Genomic DNA, 21,809 nt, shown 5'->3' on the forward strand with positions numbered 1-21,809 from the left:
ATCGACGTTGCTATTATCTTATCTGTCTAAAATCTAGACAGTTTAGTATGGGTCGCGGATAAGAGCGGAAAGGCAGCGATATGGACATGCGGAAATCGACCCATAGAAGAAACCACGAAGATCCTCGAGAATGACTTCACTAGAGCAAAAATAGGTGGAATATCTATTTACAGCTGTTATGCGGCTCCAAGCTTTACGACAGAGGTGTTCCATTCTTTGGTGGAGAAGTTAACAACAGATGCACACAACCATAGCCTTAAGATAGTGGCTGGAGATTTCAAGACATGGGCTGAAGAATGGGGCAGCCGAGAAACGAAGGCAAGAGGACGTGTATTACTCGAAGCTCTTTCTCGTTTGAATCTTGTAGTTGCTAACACTGGATGCGTGAACACTTTCCGTAAGAGAGAAATGGGGTCCGTGATAGATGTCACTTTTGTTAGCGATGTTTTAGCCAAAGATCTGCAGTGGTATGTCAGTGACGAATATACACATAGCGACCACCAAGCCACCATTTTTTAAATCAGGAGTGGTAAACGAATGAAACGGTCTCGGACGAGAGCTGAAAGGTGGGTAGCTAATCCTTTGTGCGTATAGGTTCGTATCCCCCAATAAGCACGCTGGATTGCTCCATCCCCGGTAGGCCCGCCCAGTATAGTTCCCTCAACCGCTCCTCTTCATTTCTTAAATTCTGGCCCGTGTAAAGGCGTCTCAACCCAGCATGGCCTAGAAACCATAGTATCCAGACCTTGTTGGACGAGCCGAGTGTATTCAGTCTCTCAAGGCATTCCCATACCAGTTTAGAGTTCACCTGGTTGGACCTAAGTGTCTTGATCGCTGCTTGGCTATCGGTGAGAATAGCTATGTTCTGCCACCTGTAGTTCCTTTGCAGATTAAAGGAGGCACATTTGTCTATGGCGTATATTTCTGCCTGGAATATGCTAGTGTACCTGCCCATTGGCTCAAAGTACATTTTCCTTGGACCAATGACACCGGCACCCGCTCCCTCTGCTGTGAGGGATCCGTCAGTGTACTAAGTAATCAGTTGCTGGTTTAAGCCGTATGTCGCAGCCACGCTCTCCCAGTTTGCCTTGTTACTCCAACGTGTTTCAAACTTCTTATCGAAGTGAAACCTCGTTGTCATGTTGTCCCTCGGTATCAGTAATTCGGGATACCGCCTAGAAAGGATATCAATCTTCCTTCGATTTAGGCAGTTCCCCGCCTCACTCATACTACCGCCATCCTGAATATTGCCCTCCTTGCCTGGATCTGTATCTGCAGATGGAGAGGGGTTAATCCCAGAAGGACCTCCAGGGATGCCGTTGGGCATGTCCTCATTGCCCCACTGATACACATGCAAGGCAGCCTTTGGAGCCTATGTAATTCCCTGGCTTGTGTGCTGAGTTCGGTTTTTTCTTCCCAGATTACCGCTACATAGGTAATCATTGGCCTAACTATTGTAGTATATATCCAAATTAGTATCTTCGGGCTGCAACCCCATTTTTTCCTGCTATGGATGTGCAAGTCATCAGAGCCCTCGTGGCTTTCCGACAAGTGTTTCCGACTTATGTCTTCTAGAGTAATTTTTGGTCTAGCGTGATTCCCAAATATTTGACCTCTGTTTCTCGTTTCACCTCCATATCATGTAATGTTATGGCTCTCAGGTGACCAAGTTTACGCTTCCTAGTAAATGGTTCCACCTTCCTGCACCAGGCACTAGTAATCCTTAGTCCATCTCTTTCCATATCTTTTTATTTGCCCCTACAGATTAAAACAATGTCGTCCGCGTAACCCTGGACTTGTATTCCAGTATTTGTTAACACGTCCTGGAGTTCATCCACTACCATACTCCACATCAGCGGCGATACTGTGGACAGCCTTGAGTGGTGTTCATGATAATAGAATTTGTACCTGTTTGTACCTCTATTTGTCTGCTTTCTAGCATTTTGCCCATCCAGAGTGCCAGGGTGTTTCCCACTCCTTTGCGGTTCAGGGCATCCTGTATCTCTGTGTGCGATGTGTTGTCGAATGCTCCTTCGATATCCAAAAACGCGCACAGTGCAATTTCTTTTGTTTCTATGGCATCCCGTAGTACCTCTGTCAGCTGATATAGAGCAGTTTCAGTTGACCGTCCTGCCTGGTAAGCGTGCTGACAGTGATGTAGAGGATTACCCTTTAGAACGTTAGTTCTAATATAGTTGTCTATGACCTTTTCCACCGTTTTGAGTACGAACGATGTTAGGCAGATTGGTTTGAAAGATTTAAGGTGAAAAGAATCCTTTTTACCCGCCTTCGGAATAAAGACCACTTTTGCCCGTCTCCATGCCCTTGGTATGTAACCCAGTGCTATGCTCCCCCTTACCACCCTCAAAAGAGACTCTAAGATAATTCCTAGGCATCTCTGGATAAGTGCTGGGAACATGCCATCTACCCCGGGAGATTTCAGTGGTTTAAATGTTCCCACTACCCATCTTAGCCTAGCTTCTGAGCATACCTCCTTTGCTAGTTTACAGCTCTCCTTCCTTCCCCTTCTATTCGTTGTTGACGTGTCAGGCACAATGTTATCGCCATTCACCGTGGGGTAGGACACCGGAAAATGAGTCCTGAGAAGCAGTTGTACCCTGTCTTCCTCATTCTCGGTAAATGGTTCATCTTCCTTTTTCAAGCAGACAAAGGATATTCCCCCGTCTTTGGCTACAGCCTTGTACAGCCTGGTTGCTTCTGTGATCTGTTCGATCCCTTCACAGAATTCCCTGAAGCTGTTCCGTTTCGCTTCTCTGATTACGTTGCTATACGCAGTCAGTGCATTTTTATACCTCTGCCAGTCCCCGGTTTGTTTTGCCCGGTTAAAGAGTTTTCGGGCCTCTGTTCTCATTCTGGCTAGGTTCTTGTTCCACCATGGTACATCGTTTGATGACTTGACTGTCTTAGCCGGACAGCTGGCCTCATATGCGTCAATGACGATTGTGTTGATGTTTTCCACCACCGTTTCTAATTCCAGTTCGCTCCTAATGTCACCACCGCCTTGAAGGTGGGCAATGTTGTTGCTCAAGTGCGCTACGTAGGATTACCAATCCGTTCCCCTGGGATTCCTTATTATTCTTTCTATTTCGGAGTTACCCTCAATGTCGATCTGATCTGATCTGATTATCCTGTGAACAGACATAGAGGGTTCATCCGACAACCTCCAATTCCTGACCATTCCGTTCATTAAGGTATTTCCTAAAGTTATATCTAGTACCTCCTGTCTGATGCTGGTCACAAATGTTGGAGTGTTCCCTACGTTGTATATTTCTAACTTATTGCTAAGAATAAATTCAAGAAGGTACTCACCTCTACAATTGGTGTCGCTGCTTCCCCAGACTTCGTGGTGGGCGTTGACATCGCAGCCGAGAAGAAGTGGTAACGCCCTCTTCTCGCAATACTTCGTCAGTTTTGCGACTTGTTCCGGTGGAGCCCGGATTTCGTCTCCTGGGAAGTATCCCGATGCTACAACTGCCTGTCTGCATGCTTCCTCCTTGCAGACCGCGAATCTGCCCCCGGTACACCCAGGGCTCCTGAGCCAGCACTATTCTAATGTTCTCCTTGGAACTTGCCCTTGCAATCACTGCAGATGCAACTCTCGCATGGTGGAGGTTTATCTGGGCTATCTTAGTGCTGGCCATTGGGTCCGTTATTGTTAGGAGCTCTTCTCCACTGTCGGAGTGTCCTGGCTTCACATAGATTTTTTCGATTTTTTTTTCGACTCCTAATTAACCCGGACAGAGATGCCTTTAAATCCAACATCTTTTTCTTTGTTTTCGCATCGACCATATTCTGTATAAGCCAGGATTACTGGATCTTGTAGAGCTAGACACACATCTCCAGATTCGGCATACCATTTCGAATAACCATAGATCAAGGAAGACGAGGTTGTTTCAAGAACTCAGCAACCCACATCAGTACTACAGGATACTATCCGGCAGCTAATAGCATGGTTGAGGGTTGGACGAAAGCATTGCTTTTCGTACTACTAGGCATTCGCACAGCTTGGAAGGACGACCTAGGCGCATCTGCAGCAGAAATGATGTATGGACAGCCATCACGCCTCCCAAGCGAATTTTTCGAGTCACAGTCCAAAAACGAGCAGTTAAATACGTCTAATTTCGCCAACGATAAAGACAGCTTTTCCAAATGTTGTGTGCAGTAAATGGGAGTCAACATGACAGCAGTCGAATCTTCATATTTAAAGACCTGGCAACAACAAGCCATGTCTTCATCCGTAATAATGGTCCATAGAAAATGCTCCAACATCCGTACCGGGGCCCACATCGGGTGATCAGTATAAGGGACAAGTTCTTTAAAGTTGGAGTTGATGGACGTATCATTACAGAATCCATTGACCGGCTCAACCCTGCTTATGCAATGGGCGACAGTATCGAAAAGAACCCGATCTCGGACCAACAACAGGAACCCTCCGTGTCCCACTCCCGAGAGAGACATCTGAAAAATCGATCAAGTCCCTGTTCAACAACCTGAAGTGGCAACGTCAGCGAAATCTGGCAGACGGATTAGATTTCCTGATTGTTACCAAGCAAGCCTTCAATAATTTAACAATACCAAGACCACAGATTCACAGCTAGCGTCACGACACAGCCAGTTGAACCATCTAGTTTGCCTGGGTGCTGGCGCTGGCGGAGTGTGCCTGGATGTTGGCGCAGGGTTGGTAGCCTCGTTTAGACGACAAAAGCTCTCCACTAAGATAGAAGGGCAGCATTTTTATGACTCTAGTTGCGGTTGGAGAGCCTGGGTGCATCACACATTGTGAGACGGGTGCATCAAACGCCGTTTGCCTGCATATATAGGCTGATATATACGTCGATCCATCCTTTTGCCACAGCGATTGCTTGTTGGACGGGCAAAGGGTTCTAGTTATCTGAAAAACAGAGACAATGCTAGAAACCTCGACATAAAGGAAGTTTGATGAAGTCAATATGTAGATGATCCAACCATCTTTTTGGGCCGCACTAGGAGGAGCGTGTCCATTGGTTGTGACCCTTCTGCATGCCAGACTAAACAAACTTCGACGAGACAAGGGTTTTTGATTGCCTTGTTGAGAAGTTCTGCAAAGGTAGATCGAATTTCATGCGTCCTACACCCAATAGTAAATAGAGCCACCCTTATTCAGGCGGAAACGTCATTGGTGTCGATTTTTAGCTCTTGATGATCTAGGCTCTTGGTGGTCGAGACGGGTAGAAACTCCTAACCTTCGAAATTGGCAAGTGCAATGGAGTTTAGTTTGTGCACAAGGGCGGTGGAGGCTTTAGAGGAATTGGTGAGTATTGAGTTGTAGCCAAACTGTCGGAACTGCCTAGGCAATAGGCCATGCCCAAGCTTTGCCGTTTTACTAAAGCGAAAGGGTTGTTTCCTGTGTAAATTGTGAATGATTTACCTTTGACGATCATTTTATAAGTTTTTTTTGTAGTGTGGATGGCCAGAAGTTAGAGTCGAAGGTGCAGTGCTTCTCGACGTCGGAAGGTTTTCTAAAAAAGAATGCTAACTGGCTCAACATCCCTTCAGGATATTGTTGATTAACAGTCTCGCCGATAGCATAGTTGTGTCGGTATACAGAGCCAATGGAGAATCAGGGCTGAGTTAGATGGTAGCTGATGTTTCGAAGAGAGCGACTTTGCTTGGAAGAGAGGGAGTGTCTACTTCGGGGTTTCGGGTGGTCTCCATCCATTGCCTTCGGTTGTCCAGTAAAGACGGTGTGTACCAGGCTAGTAGATGTCGTGATGCCGAGCTTTGGAATGTTTTCCTCTGGAATGGGAATCTGCTTTCTTGTAATCTAGGTTGATTTGTACAATATGAACCCTTTATGTGACAAGGAAGGGGAACTAGTTACCCTTCTTTTTTGGAAATAACAAATTGATGTAGCCTCAAGCGGCGTAATGTAGTGACGGTAGTGATGACTTCCACCCACAATTGCGCTACGGTGAACGTAGATATCGTTTATAATAGCAAAATCAACCGCTAGACTTGTCTCACCTATGGTTGGCTCTGCGACCTTTAATTGTAGCGATCCTGGGCCTGTTTTTTACCTGCTTGCGAGTGAGAGAGATGGATTAGGCCATGAAGATATGTACATACAGGTGATATGTCCTTGGTCCGAGATCAGATGGTAGCAGGTTGAAGATGATTCCTGACTACCCACACAAGGTTCCGCGGATGGATAGTCATGAACAAGTGGTCAGCAAGTGGAGGAAACCTATCGAGAGGGTATGGTGTGACCATGTACAATGAGCAGTCGAGGGCACGAGGGAGTGGAAACCATCGATCCACTGGAGGAACTGGAGCAATCTGCATAGCGGGTTAGCTTATTGCTAAAACGGACGCAGTATGCCATTAGCGCGAAGTATCCTGGCGGTGATGAAGGTCTTAAAAAAGAATTTAAGCGCGATTGTATCGATACTTTTAAGGTAGATCTGGTGGGCATCTGGTGGGTAGAAGTTTCACAATATTTGAACAAACTAAAGTAGATGCCATTTGTTATGAGGACGACTGCCGAAGGCTTTTAGGTTATTCGCGTTTCAGTGATCGCCCCTTCGGACAGTTTCCGGGAAATAGCTTTGAGGCTACCAGCAGGGTTCCTTTCGGGAGTATGTCATATACGATCGGGGGGAACTACAAGCCACCTTTGGAATATGCACAGTACCCACCGATCTAAAATAATGTCAGCAGTCACAAAAATAATTCTTCCTCTCGACAGAAATCTCCCCGGTCGTCCCAGCAGGGTCGACGTAGCGTAAACTTTGTAGGATTACAAGATGATGAGGGGGCGTCACATGTTAGCGAGCAGGGGTTGCCACAGTATTGTGACTTTTGCGCTACATGGTATCACGACCCTTCGAATTGCTTGCGCAAATACCTGGCGGAACAGAGCCATAAAAACCAGTAGAAACCGTCCTTGGGGTGATGAGACGAAGAGTGAGGCACAGGAAAGGGAATTTTCAGAAGTTGATGTAGGAATTAGAGCAAAACGGTTATTACTTGTAGAGGAAACAGGGGTGGCATGTAACTTAATAAAAACTTCAGTAGTGAGGAAAGAAGTAGTTTTTGATATAACCGAACAAATTAGGATTAGTCGATTGTTTGGGGAAGAAAGGAAAACACTTGGCAGATGTAAAGGTCGGGTGAAACTGGGTTCGGAATGGCACAATTCTGATTCTAATGTGGGTGAGAACTAGGAGTCCCTCTTATATGATGGAATTTTGGAGAGGGACTTCTTGCAGTGGCGCGCCATCATTGATTGTATTTCAGGAATTTTAGCGGTATCAAGGAAGGCTTGCGGACAGATTAATAAGCAGCGTGGAGTACGTGACTCTTCTCAGAGGACGGAGAGAGATACTGCGGAAACCGACGAGGACAAACTGTAAGAGTATTTCGGTATTTCGGTCATTGTTGGATGAAGACTGTGAAAGGTATTTTGCGTCGGTACGAAGGGGCAAAATAAGGAATGAGAACGTTCGAGTAGGCTCGAAACAGTTGCACGGTAGGAGTGCGGAAACTGTGAATGAAGATACAGGAATAACAATGGAGCCCACCCCAATACTGTCTCGCTTCCGTTACCGAAAACTGTACGGTCTGGATGCTCTGTTGGGATTCGTTGAGTGATCTGAAAAAACTCCGCTGTTTCCTCGCCGAAATTGCATTCTGGACATGTCTGGAGTGACTTTCGCCATACCGTCGTAACCGACTGCGTACAACAGCCGAGATGCAATCTCGTCATTTATTTGAGATAGAACTCTCAGAGTTGCTGGAGATGCATAGAGCCTGAGAATACCTGGTCTACGCAAAGGATCCATTTCCGAAAATTCTGTACACGCTCCTTGGAATTCGTCCCGAACCTCAGCGGAAACTTCAGCTGGACCGGGGAGAAGAGTGCTTCGGTGAGTACTGAAACTGTTGCCTGCAGTGCGGGGTGGTGTTGTTGATGCCACCGCCTCTACCCCACAACCACTCTTGGTCACCAGTTTCCGCGATGACCTCAAGTCGAACATGCTCCCTGATGATGGTCGGGATTATGTCGCTGCTACTAATAAAGCGGTGCTGGTCTGCGACTCGCTGCACGTGCGGAAAATAAAAAAAAAACCGCTTGACCTCCTTTCACAACCGGGCTTGGAACCAGCTACGACGGAGTTATTATTCATTATTATTAAGCATAAAGTAAGAATGAAACCCTACGCATCGGGGAGTCTTTTCACTATTCAAATACATTTCTGCATCTTTCATTATTGCTTCATATGTAATAAATTACAATTTTTCACTTGAATAATGTTACAACATCGATAAAGCACTACAGATTGAACATTGAATCTTCTGCATCAAGCTCTTTAGTCCATTTTAACACGAGCATCCCGATGATCTGTTCCGTAGGGGTGGATTATCTCAAACTCACCAAGTACAGCGTATACAAGAAACAATAAGTAAAAAGCCAACATATAAAGTCCAATGGTGCGCCGCGCTTGAAATTTGGAGCAAGCAATGCCAATCGCGGAAAGAAGCACAATCAGTGTCAGGAACAAGTTACATGTTGATCCCATTGATCCTTGCCGCACCTGCAAGAAGAACACAACTGAGCATACTATATTTCAAAGATTGGTAACTCCGGGGTCCTCCCGGGTCATGGGGCGAAGTAATAGACAACTTCCCCCCTTTTTTTAATACAAAGGCTCAAAGTCTATTTTTGAAGGCTTAAAGCAAGGATTTCAGGACTCTTTAAATTTTTCCCTGGATTAGGCACTTTGTAATAATATTGAATACCGTACGTAAGCTAGCTTCTCTGGACTCGTGGCACACTTGTGGATAAAGGTGAGACCAAATCCCAAAATGATTACTGTAAAAATTATTTTAAGGAAAATTTACAAAGGACATGAAGGAGGAGATGTAAATGATTGAAATGAAAGCCTTGAAAAGGATACTAATTAAAGGGCCACCGAAACATGCAGCAAAGCCCATTTTATGGTACCCTTGTTTCGCCAATGTGATGTTGGAAATGAGGTCCCCAACGCTGTTGCCCCAAGCTAGGATAGTGCACCCGAGGAACGACGGAGTCAACTTGGCTGCGATACCGACCGTATCTAGAATCATAACCACTTCGGATGCTATTATTTGTATGACAATGATGCATGCTATCATATTTGCCACTGCATAAGCCTGAAAATAGGAGACGTTTATAATCTTGCTGGTTTGGTTTACAATCAGAGAAAATATGGAATTTGTGCGACGTATCCAGAAGTGAGGTCTACCTTCTTTTTTGTCCTTGGAAGACCTGAACAATTCTTCGCAAAGAAATTCTTTATTTTCTTTGATATAAGGAACAATAAATCTTAGATTTCTTACTATATGATACCGTGGCGGTTGATCTGTCCTGGATGTGCAGAAAACCAGAATCATCAAGGGGATTGTAACTCCGGCCACAATAACGAATACTGATACTCCTTTGACGTCCTTGTTCCACACTATATTTGGCATTAGTAGAGATTATGGAATGCTTTGTTGGTTCCACTTACTCTGATTAATTATTAGCATGAATGCTGGAGTGATGAAAATTTGCAGGACATTGAGCAGCTTCGACCATCCGTGTATCTGTTTTTCGTAATCGACCACTGGCAGTGTCAACAATAGTATGGCAATTGGTGGAGCCTGGTTTGAAGAGAGAAATAACTTCATTAACAAATCATTGGAATACTATAAATGAGCACTATCCAGAGGTCAACTGATGCTATTCACCACCAAGACAAGGATACCAGAATTCCACCTACCACGGCAGAATAAACAAAGATTGGTTCTTTCCTCCAATGTAAAGTATCTGGGTGCAAAGCTAAATTGGAGATTGAACATGGAACTGACGGTTAAGAAGGCCTGTACAGCCTTCTATGCCTGCAACAGCACCTTTGCAAAGAAATGGGGTCTCTGGCTGAGGATGGTTCTCTGGATGTACACCGCTGTAGTGCGCCCGATCTTAACATACGGCTCTACTCTATGGTGGCAGGCTTTGAAGAAAAAATACAATAGGATGAAGCTTGATAGGATTAGAAAAACCGCGTGTGCAGGTGCTACTGGGGCTCTGCAGTCCTGCCTGGCAGATGCCCTCAATGCACTCCTGCATCTCCTTCCCCTAGACCTCCACATTGCAGCGTACAGTGCCGTCAGACTACGTGAGTCCGGATGCTGGGCAGCGAAGTCCTACAACCACAGTAATATTCTAGACGAAGTACCTCGAAAAATCTGGCCCACGGACTATGCCACACGCAAGCTGAACTTCACGAGAAAATTTGCTGGGGACTTTCCAACCAGGGCAAAGTGGAAGACCGGCGGTACGTTGCAAGGTTATGACACAGTACTGTTTACCGACGGATCAAAGATGACCTGCGGAGTCGGTGCGGGGGCTTTCTCGAATACACACGGTGTATCCAAGTTGTATGGTCTTCCAGGTTTCACCAGTGTATTCCAGGCGGGAGTACTGGTGATATTGGAAGTCTGTCGATGGCTGGAAGGAGATTCGAGCCCCAAGCGTAACATAGCAATTCTGACCGACAGCAAAGCGACAACATCTTCCAGGCTGGTTGGGCAGTGCAGAGACGCACTGAACCTTCTGGGCGGCACACTCAAGGTCACTCTCCTCTGGGTTCCCGGGAATAGGAACATAGAAGGGTATGAGCGGGTTCGCCTTCGGCGAATACAGTCGGTGTTCCACTGGCGACTGTCGGGGGCCGAGGCTATTCGCACTACCTACCTAGCCTAAGATGGCGAAGGCTTACGAGCTGCGGCAAGTAACAGAGAATTTGGCCCGCTTATAACATAACCCGATCATGAGAGCTCCTGTGCCAGACGCGTGCAAATGCATTCAAGATTACGGCGGTTTGCACGGGGCACTGGCCCATAGGGGACCATGCCGCTAGACTCGGCATACCCTACAATTCGCATTGCCGAAGCTGCGGAGAAAGAAGGGAAACCCTCATACACTTTCTCTGCGATTGCCCAGCTCTGGCTAGATTCAGGCTGCGGACACTAGGCAAACCATTCTTTGGAGACCTCAGAGAGATTACTAGCTGCAGGGTGGGAGGGCTGCTTTCTTCCGTGAATGCTACGGGCTGGCTCTGAAAATCCTAGCCGCCGGACTCTGTCTCCCTGCTCCCATAACAACAGTCACGGTCTTAGGACCAAAGCGCTAATTGGGCTCCTCGGAGCGGCCGCTGATACCTACCTACCTATCAAGAGGTTTTTAAATATTTATTTATTTATTTAATGAGAACAATACAGAGAAAACAAATTCCTTATTACATATCGTCCTCAGAGAGAGGAGTAGGTGAATGGCTTATTTTACCCTTAAAACTAGAGAAGGAAATAAAGTCAAAGTCAAGCTGCAGGGCGTTGTAGGACCTGGATAACCTCGGGATCAGACAGTGGAAGTAAATCTCGAGTTCCGCAAAGGGTACATTAAAAATGTCCGCACTACGTGTGTTATGAAACTAGGTGATACGGAAAGTAATATCCGAATTGGCGGAGCAGTCCATCAGACAATTGCAGAGTTTGAAAAGAGTACACATATCAAGGAAGATACAGCGTTGCTGCAGAGAGAGGAGATTGAGGAGATTGAGGATAATCAACCCGTGGAAGGTCCTTTTTGTAAAAGAGGGTCCACGTGAATTTGCGTTGTACAGCTTTAAGAGCGCGGCAGTCACGAATGCCGAAAGGGGACCAGACTACACAGCAATATTCAAGGATGTTTTTCACAAGGGAATAGAAGAGTGTCAAAGAGGGGCTGAATTGAGGTAAAGTCGGAGAGGTAACGTAGGATTAAACCAGACTTTTTGGAAGCTCTCTTGATGATGTCAACGAACTGGGAATTGAAACGAAACTTGTCGTCGAATATTACACCCAGGTCTTTGAAGGAGGTCAGTAGTGAAAGGTCACTGAAAGAATAGAAAAAGGATCTTGGGGAGGGTTTAAGCGAATAGCACATCCAGCGGCATTTGTTGACATTCACTGTTAGCTTGTTCACCGAAAACCAACGGACTAAATTATCAAGTTTGGACTGTAAGAGAGCACAGCCCAGCGGAGACGAAACAGAGGCAAATAATTTAAGTTCGTCTGCGTAAATGAAATACGGGCAAGTGACGATGGAAGCGAGGTCATTGATAAAAAACAGGAAGAATAGGGGGGCCAAGTATAGAGCCTTGGCGAATACCAGAGGAAGGAGAGAAGGAACGAGATGAGTAACCATGAAAAGAAACTTTGTAGGAAGGGTAGGAGAGATAGGAGGAAAGCCAAGAGATAATTGAGGGGGGAAGTCTAATAATGAAAGTTTAGAGAGGAGAATGTTATGGTCGACGTATGTACTTCCTGTCGTGAATTAAAGCATTTAGCAACCTAGTTGGTAAAGACCAGAAGGTTTGAAGCCGTAGATATATGTTTCACGAAACCATGCTGTTCTTTGATAATGAGGTGACCGAATTGCGCGGTCAACCCGTCGTTGACGTATCTTTCCAAGATTTTGGAGCAAGAGAAGAGAAGAGAATTGGGGCAGTACTTCACAGCAAGAGAAGGGTCTCCGCTCTTGAGGCTAGGGATGATAAGGGCCTCGCTCCAGAGAAGTACCATTCTTCTAGGATTTTGTTGTAGATTATGCACAGGGGGAGAGAAATGTATTTTCTACAGTTAAGGAGGAAGAGGTTAGGAAGCGCGTCGGGGCCAGGTCCTACATTGGGGTCAACATTACCAATGAGGAACTCAACCAAGGAAGGCGTAAGAAGAGGAATGGCCAGAGATTCGGAGCAGTCTGCAGTTATGAAAGGTGTAGAGAGTGGAGGGCACGAGGGAGAAAACACTGAAGAGAAGTAGGTACAGAGAAGGTCCCAGAATTGTTGTGGGGAGTTGGCAGTGGAGTCAGCAAAACCGATAGAAGAAGGGAGAGATTGAGTGGGATTACGATAATAGCGACTGTGGGACCAAAAAAATTTTAAATTACCACGGGTAAGGGCGGCTTCGGCGCTCAATAAGTACCTTTTACGCGCTTTTCTAACCATTGACTTCACAGTAGACCGTATAGCCTTAAAGTGACCAAGGTCGGCGTCATTCTTAGAAGCCCGAAACTTCTTCCGTAGTGTATGTTTCATGCGAACGTTAATAAGAATTTCCGTTGTGAACCAAGTTGGGTACAAACGCAGGCAGGGAGGGGTAAAAAGATACAACAGGAGAGAAGATCGGACAGGATATTGAAAAAGGTGTTTAGAGCTTAATCACACGATGAGTTGCTTAAAATATGCACCCAGACTGTCAAAATTGGCTTTGGAAGTTGAACTTAGTATATTTACGCTTGGTTTTGGGTTTTGAACGAGGAGCTCAAATTCAACCGCGGGGTGGTGAGCGTCAGTTTTGACATGCGGGGATGTGCAAGGAAATAAAAAGAGGTGGCCCTCGGGTTGGAAAGGAAGAAATCCGAAGTGAGGCCCAAGGAGTTTGTGGTGGTATTGAAATTCAGGGCAGAGCAAGTGTTCATAAAGGAAGAAAATAGAAGGGAAGAATGGGAGAGGTTTTTGGAAGGAATTGGAAGGCTAGGATGATTAGACCAGTGGAGCATGGGGAGGTTAAAATCTCCGCAAAGGAAGAAAGGGAATCTGATAGTAAGGAATTCAGACAACCTGTCAAACAATTCTTCATACAAGTGAGAAGCGCAAGCACAGAGGACATATACACAAGATACAATGAACGACCCCTCAGGGGTCGTTAGCGACTTTTAAACAGGTCGCTTACGATACGGGGTGTGACGTCCCCGAGGTGCCCGAGTAAGTAGTTCTGCCCCCTAGCTGGCAGCATACCTGCGTCCTAGGTAGTAGCCTCGAGAAAGCTTCTCGGTGAAGAGCGAACCGCGAATGACCGGTACACGTCGGGACACACTGAGAGTCTGCGGAGCCGTCGACAACTCTCTGTCGGCGTCGACGGGGTGATGTGAGCGTAGCTCTGCCAAGGTGGTAGTTGCGACGTGTATCAGGAGCCAGCCCCGTCGGGACCCTGGTCGGGAAGTGTGCATTGAACCGGTGTTAGTAGACCGCGTTGCCCCGAGCGAGCGCTGATCCGTCCGTGAATTCCGGGATCGGCTAAGCGTAGGTCAGGCCTCAGGGAACTGGGGTAGGGGCTGTGTCCCCGAGGGTATACCCGTTCTTGACTATTGCGGCCCGCTCCCTTGCACACGATGCGCTGGTACCTTTTTCATGGAGAATATTCTGAAAATTATAAAAAAAAACGACGAAACAACAGACAAGGAGGAAGAGCTGGGTGCGTTTGGGCGGAGCACAAAGATGCGTCGTTCACCGCAGCGACCAGTGAAAGAGGCAACGAGGGCTGATATACCCGATGAGACACCGGGGCGCCCAAATAAAGAGGAAGCCTCATCAAGTGGTGCGACTGACCGTGCGGGGATGGCAACTCCATTACCTTGCAGTGCCCCTGTCCTGGAAGTAAGCTCAGTGAGAAACGCTAGTCCTGAGCAGATGGATTTGGACACAAATCGAGTGGAAATGCATTCGACCGTCCTCGCTAGAGCCGAAGAGGAAAGGCTCATCCGAAAGTGCGCAGCAGTGGTGAAACGTATGCGGTCGGCAACGTTCCTTCAGAGAAACGTCAGCAAAGGCGTCAAAAACGGGCTGATGGAACTGGAGGAACTACTGGACCGCATTTCCTTTTATAGACGCACGTGGAGAGCAGCGGAAGACGATTGTAGAGCAGAAACAGTCGCACTCCCCGCTGAGAATGCTACTTGCGTCAAACGGACCGCAGATAGCCCTCTGCAAAGTGAACAGGGGAAAAAGCGGAAAGAGGACGACGTGCCTGAAGGAGACTTTATCGAAGTAGTCTCCAAGGCCCAAAAAAAGAAGGCGAAAAAGGATAAAAAGAAACAACGGACTCCGGCGCCAGAGACACGCCTGTCCAAAAACAAGGAGGCTGCCAACCCAAAGCCAGTAGCGGAAAAAACGAGGAAACGAAGAAGGACTAGACCGTCGGCTCTGCTCATTAAGCCGACGGAAGGCAAGACATTTGCGGAAGTCCTTAGTGAAATCCGCTACAGGATGAAACCCGAGGAGAACGGAACAGAGGTGTCTTCGATACGGAAAACGAGGAGTGGTGGAGTTCTCGTCGAACTGGGCCCAAAGACGACCAGCAAGAGCACGTTCTGCGAAGCGGCCAAGGGGCTATTGGGGGAGAAGGCTCTTGTTTCCAGCCTAGAACCAATGTGCTCTCTAGAAATACGGGATCTTGACTGCCTCACAGAAAAGGTCAAAGTAGAGGAGGCGCTAAAGCGTGAATGTCCAGAGGTAACCAATGCCCGGGTAGGTATTACCTCTGTAAATGCTCGAGGCCAAAAACTTGCCGTGGTGGATGTCCCCGAGCAATATGCGAGGAAACTCCTTAACAGCGGGAGAATCAAAATCGGATGGGTAGTATGCAGGGTACGAATGCGGATAGTCCCCACCAAGTGCTACAGGTGTCTGGACTATGGACACACGTCAGCAGCTTGCAAGGGTCCGGACAGGAGGACAGCATGCCGGAGATGCGGCCAAGCGGGTCATCAAGCGAAGACTTGCAAGGAAAGCGAGAGTTGTGTTCTCTGCAGGGATCCTGGCGCGTCTGGCGAAAGCGTCGCACACACTGCGGGCTCGGGACGGTGTCCAATCTTCAGGGCGGAATTGGAGAGGGCCAGGGTGCGAACGCCATGATCCGCATTTTGCCAATTAACATGCACCGGAGTGCAACCGCTCACCAGTTGCTAGCACAGTTCGCTGTGGAAGTAAATGCTGATCTAGTGCTGATTAGCGAGCAATACCGAAACAAGGACCCGTCCTCATGGTATCTCGACTTATCGGGCACCGCTGCCATCTGGGTTCGGGACGACGTTCGACTTCGTGTTCTTGCCGAAGGCCGGGGGGACGGATTTGTCTGGATCCGGTGTTTAGGGATAACGTTTTTTAGCGTTTACCTGACGCCGAATGAGGCGATTCCGGACTTTCGGCGCCGGCTTGATGCTCTGGAGGACGCCGTTTCGAGCACGGAGGGACGAATCCTGGTTGGCGGTGATTTTAATGCCAGGGCTCTTGAATGGGGCATGCCTCAATCAGACTCCAGAGGGAAACGGATTCTAGAAATGGCGGCGAGAACCGGGCTCGTAATTTTAAACACGGGATCCACGCCAACGTTTCGGCGCCCAGGTTGTGAAGGAAGCATTCCCGACATCACTTTTGCGTCGGAATCTCTGGCATCATCGGTGGACGGGTGGCGAATCCTAGAAGACTTCTCGGCAAGTGATCATCAGTACATTGCGTTCGAAGTGTTTGACGCTACTTGCCGGCGAGCACCAACACGACGTTCCCCCTGCGTGTGGAATGTCGCGAAGGTGAACATCGGAAGATTCGTCGAAGCTCTTGGAGCAGGTAGGGCCGCGCTAGGGGGCACTCCGGGGGGTGGTGGTGTCGCAGCTGACACCGTCGTAAATTCAATGATGAACCTGATAACGACGGCGTGTGAGGCTTCCATGCCCCGGAGAGGCCCCAGGCGCGACAAGCCTTCTATGTACTGGTGGACGGCGGAAATTGCCGACCTACGGAAGGAGTGTCATAAGCTCCGCCGTTTGGCCCAACGTTTGTACGCCAACGAGGAGGCATGTGCCATAAACGCACAATATAGATCAGCAAAAAGGAGACTCCGCAGCGCTATAAATAAAAGCAAAGCTCGCGGCTGCCAAAAGCTTGTTAATGAGGTGAATGATGACCCGTGGGGACTTGGCTATAAGCTTGTCACTCGGAAAATCGGGGCTCTGCGGAGGCCCTGCATATTGAGCACCGACCAGATGGACCGCATTGTGCGGGCATTGTTCCCCAGACACCCTGTACGGGTTGATGTAAACAGCACGGAAAGCGTCGTGGATTGCCCCCTTTTCACAATGGGAGAACTCGAAAAAGCGGTTCTCACTATGAAAAACAGGAAGGCGCCAGGTCCTGATGGCATCCCGGCGGAAGTTTACAAACTGGTGTTCCGCCAACGGCCAGAATTGCTGCTCGAAGCGTTCAACGCGTGCTTGAAGGAGGGCATTTTTCCTTGTCGCTGGAAAATGGCCAGACTCGCGTTGATCAGTAAGGGTAAAGGAGACGCGGAGCTCCCGTCTGCATACCGACCGCTGTGTATGCTTGACACGGCCGGAAAAGTGCTCGAGAAGCTCATCAGGAGTAGACTCGCTGAAGCGATCCGTGCTGCCGGGGACTTATCCGCAAGGCAATTCGGGTTTAGAACAGGGAAATCTACAGTGGATGCTGTTATGGAGGTCGTAGATGCGTTTAATCGAGCCGGGGCACATAGCCGCCGATCTCGACGGATAGTGCTCTTCATAACGCTTGATGTCAGAAATGCCTTCAATTCCGTAAGATGGACAGATATGCTAGGCACACTAGAGAACTCCTTTCACGTGCCAAGCTATCTCTTGCGGATATTGAGGGATTATCTGAAAGACCCCTCCCTGTTCTATGAGACGCTAGAGGGCCAGAGGAGGATGGAAATCACGTCGGGAGTAGCGCAGGGATCCATCCTAGGGCCGGACCTCTGGAACGCTTCCTACGATAGTCTGCTGAGACTCGATATGCCTGAAGAGTCGCGTCTGGTCGGTTATGCAGACGACATTGCGGCACTTGTTGCCGGACGCACTGTTGAACAGGCGCAAAGCAGACTTGGCATATTGATGCGACGGGTAAGCGGATGGATGACTGCTCGCGGTTTCAACCTTGCGCTGGAAAAAACCGAAGTAGTCATCCTGACCAGAAGGAGAATCCCGACCTTGCGTCCCATATCGATCGGCGAGTTGACTATAGAGTCAAAACCAGTGATTAAATACCTTGGTTTAATGCTCGACTCGAAGATGAGCTTCTTCGAGCAAATCAAAGCAGCAGCGGACAGGGCTGCAGCAGGAGTCGCGGCCTTGAGTCGGCTAATGGCGAATGTCGGCAGCCCTATATCAACTAGGAGACGTCTCCTCATGGGAGCAACGCAGTCCGTCCTTCTCTATGGTGCGGAGGTATGGGCTGATGCCCTTGACAAGGAGGTGCATCGTAAACGCCTCGCTCAAGTGCAGAGGCGGGGAGCTTTGCGAGTGGCGTCTGCTTATCGCACGGTCTCCGAACCGGCTGTGATGGTGATTGCGGGAGTGATCCCCGTTGCCCTCCTTGCCAAGGAGCGCAAAGCTATCTACCGCCGTAAGAGCGAAAACTTAAGAGAAGTGGTTGCCCGTGAAGAACGTCAACGCACCCTCAACGAGTGGCAACTTTCTTGGCAAAATGAGCCAAGGGGCAGGTGGACTGCGCGGCTCATCGACAAATTAGATCCGTGGTTGAACAGAAAGCACGGTGAGATTGATTACTTCCTTACCCAAGTTCTAAGTGGGCATGGATGTTTTCAGTCTTACCTGCACAGGGTTGGGAAGGCGCGATCTCCTGATTGTGTGTTCTGCAATAGAGTGGCGGATGACGCTGAACACACCTTTTTCTCTTGCGAGAGGTGGGACGGCCTCCGCCAGCAGCTTTATGCAGACACAGGGGAGCTCTCTCCAGATAACATTGTGCGAGAGATGCTGAAGAGCGCTGCCAGCTGGAATCGTATTGCGCATTATGTTCGGGCTCTTCTTACTACGAAGAAGATTGAACTCGACCGGCAGAGGGATCGGACGGTAAGGGGTTCCCTGAACTAACAACGCCCTTCCTCCCCTCCCCTCCCGTTGGTGAAGGGAATTCCCTGACTTGAAGGCTCCCAAAGCCGGGAGAGCGGGAGGGCTAGCCCGAAGTAATGTGTCAAACGGTGCCAGGCTAGTTCTCTGATGACAGGGAGGTGTTTAGTTGGTAGTCCGCCAGCGTGCTGTTGCGGGAGTCCAACACTCTGTGCGTAAACGCATTCGCCTACCCTACTCCTAAAAAAAAAAAATGAACGGGTGGAAGTTGGGCGCGGAGACACAAATACCAACACAATTCAAAGGAAAGCCAGAAGAGGAGAAGACGAATACGGCGTGGACTACATCGTTTATTTCAATTAGGACCCCACCGCCGGTGGACTTATGAGATGCATCCCGGTCCCTGCCACAGCGGAAAGTGGAGTAACCTTCAGGGAGCTCGGAGTTTAATATGACATCTCCCAGCCAGCTTTCAGAAATACAGATAGCATGGTGTCACTGAGCCAGCTCGAACAAACTGAGGGCATCCAGCCTGGTTCTTAAACCCCTAACATTTTCAAAGAACAGACGGACAGCAAACGCGGCTCCATTTAAATTGCTCGGCGAGGCAAGCGGGTTGTCCTGAAATTTATCCTCAATTTGATGCACTTGTATGGCTTGATGAACACTCCTTCAGGCTAGAAAGAAGGATTGATGACGTCAAATTCGTGATGATGAGTGACCTTGAAAGGTCGGGCTTGCTGTCTATTGTCAGTCTGACACAGGACGGAGGAGAAAGTAGCTCTTTGGGTGAGGAGGCCACATTTTACCCGGAACCACTGGCACTGGTGGATGAAGTGCCATAGTATAGAGTACCGGTGGGAAGTGGTGCTTCGTTGATGACGGAAACGATGTAAAAAGGTGGGGTGGCTGTGTTCCGATTCGTGATATGTTGGGGAGGCTACGGGCATTGTCCCGATGAAGGTGCGATGCAGGATCGGAGACTCGGCGGGCCGTAAGTTGTCGCATTTGGGCCGCTGAATCAGAGATGCGGAGCCAGTTGAAACAACCTTGATGTTGGAAGACAGTAAAGATGAAACCAGCTCAGATTGAGAAGCTTGTTTCACAGACTCCTGAGAAGACATTATATGGCGTCCACAAAATACTATCTAGATAATCCTATCTACATAGACAATAGGTCTCTAGTGCCGTGGACCAGCAGTCATCAACAGTTTTATTCCTTAAAACTAATTACCAATTTTTGCAACCCACCTTGATTATTATCAAAAACTTTCCAATTATCCCTGCTTCTTCCCATTCCTCCTTATCGATTGGATTCAATGACTCTAGAAACTGCGTGAAGAGTCTTGTGTTTGGTGTTACCCCAATGAAGTCCGCTGATTTCGTGTCATCGATGTCTAGTGATATGTGGGACTTCTTCCCAAGCAATTCCAATACTCCCTGCTCCTTCAATTCTTGCAATTCCTGTTGTAAATCGCCTGCAATGAAGAGCAATATGACTTGGTAAGATACCAGCAGAAGAGTCTTAATTTGTAGAAGATGATTGGAAGTTTTAGGATGTTGCTCGGGAAAGTTACTTACTGTCAGCCATTCCAGCTGCAACCATGTCAAGCTTCCTTTGAACATCTGAAATTAGTTCGTACTTATTATGGAACAAGTGAGCTCCGAATAGTACACATACTATACCTCTTGACATCTGCACTACTATAATTTGATCCAGGATAACTACCAGGATATATATGACGTACAGAACGATTATGACTGAAAATGAATAGATGTCAATCCTCTTTCAAACTTCGTATATAACATACGAAATCCATACATGTACTTTCATAAATATTGACAGTCCCATCGTACATTATATAGTTGATATAGACGCAAATGAAAACAATGAAGGACGCGTCCCTAATATAGGTTGGTGGGAAGATTTTGAAGGGCTGAACCACGATTATGATTCCAGATATTGCGCCTATCACGAACACTGCTGCTCCATATGCCTCAGAAATCATGAGGGTGGTTTCACCTTCCATATCCGCCAGTGATGTAAAAATGTCAGGGGACCCATTCCCGAAGGCTAGAATAGTAACCCCAGCTAGATTTTCGCTCATATGCAGTGCGTTTGAGATGACGGTTAAGGCCGGACAGAGGCTGTGGAGTTAAGTACTATTGTCAGTGGAGATTTTATGGAAAATAGCTCTGGCATCAAAAGGACATTGGCAGCTGAGTTCAGTTATGTAGTACTCAGATTAGCTTTGTTTATTGGAGGAAGAATAACTTACAACATGTCTGCTGTAGATCCTAGTATAGAAAACAAGTAGCAGGCGAATATCAGTAGAAACACCATTATTATCCAATGCGAGTACTCATTCCTTGCGCCAACTGTGCAGTAGACGAATGTGATGTAGTCGATAATATTGACATGGTCAGCGCAGCTATCAGTAGCCTTCACGAAAGCACATCTTTGCGCGTAATCCAGATCCTGAACGATTCCACAGTCGTCCTAAGAATGGTGATCTTTTCATAGTATCTTTATTTTTTATCTAATTCTTGCGTTGTACTTTACCGATTTGACGTACACAACAAATATGTCGTGTCCTTCAGCACGGGGTTGCTTTTCAATGCTGGTGTTGAAGTTCTCGTACAAGTTCATGTTGGCAGAACTGAGGGCCGAGAATGCAATTTTAGGGCTGAAACTGTTAGTGAACTATCAAAATTATTGAATTGCTTGGCAATAGATCCATCACTTCACTAGTGACAGGAGCTGTTTTGACGGTTTTGTCAAGGATGAGGTGAAAATAAAGATATACTGTAATCTTAGTTATTAAATAGGGGATTAGAAGCCTCAAACAAGGGGGGGGGGGGGGGGGGGGGGAGTCCCGAGCGGGATAACAATTTTTTTCTCAAGGTTATTGCGAAATTATATTGTAACCCTCGATTACCAGCAATTTGTTGTTTGTGGTGTTAGGCACCACAACCTCCAGCGAGCTTTCCTCTAATAAGGGTTCTGGTAAGAAGTTACCAACGGTAACCCCTGCAAGTGACCCATTTATTATTTCCGAGTTATCAC

At 47.6% G+C, this 21,809-nt stretch overlaps 1 protein-coding gene across 1 annotated transcript; it reads right to left on the minus strand.

Moving 5' to 3' along the window:
• Window positions 1-8,289: 8,289 nt before the first annotated feature.
• On the minus strand, window positions 8,290-21,467 carry LOC119649409 (mitochondrial sodium/calcium exchanger protein-like). Its single transcript, XM_038051545.1, has 11 exons — window positions 21,306-21,467; window positions 21,022-21,242; window positions 20,565-20,890; window positions 20,429-20,503; window positions 20,324-20,368; window positions 19,994-20,220; window positions 9,549-9,681; window positions 9,379-9,497; window positions 8,958-9,192; window positions 8,805-8,872; window positions 8,290-8,594 (listed from the first exon to the last, which is right to left on the minus strand). The coding sequence occupies exons 1-11, from the start codon at window positions 21,390-21,392 to the stop codon at window positions 8,370-8,372; spliced, it is 1,761 nt and encodes a 586-aa protein (XP_037907473.1). The 5' UTR covers window positions 21,393-21,467; the 3' UTR covers window positions 8,290-8,369.
• Window positions 21,468-21,809: the final 342 nt, after the last annotated feature.

The sequence above is a fragment of the Hermetia illucens genome, chromosome 2, assembly GCF_905115235.1.
Source record: "Hermetia illucens chromosome 2, iHerIll2.2.curated.20191125, whole genome shotgun sequence".
Taxonomy (NCBI): Eukaryota; Metazoa; Arthropoda; class Insecta; order Diptera; family Stratiomyidae; genus Hermetia; species Hermetia illucens.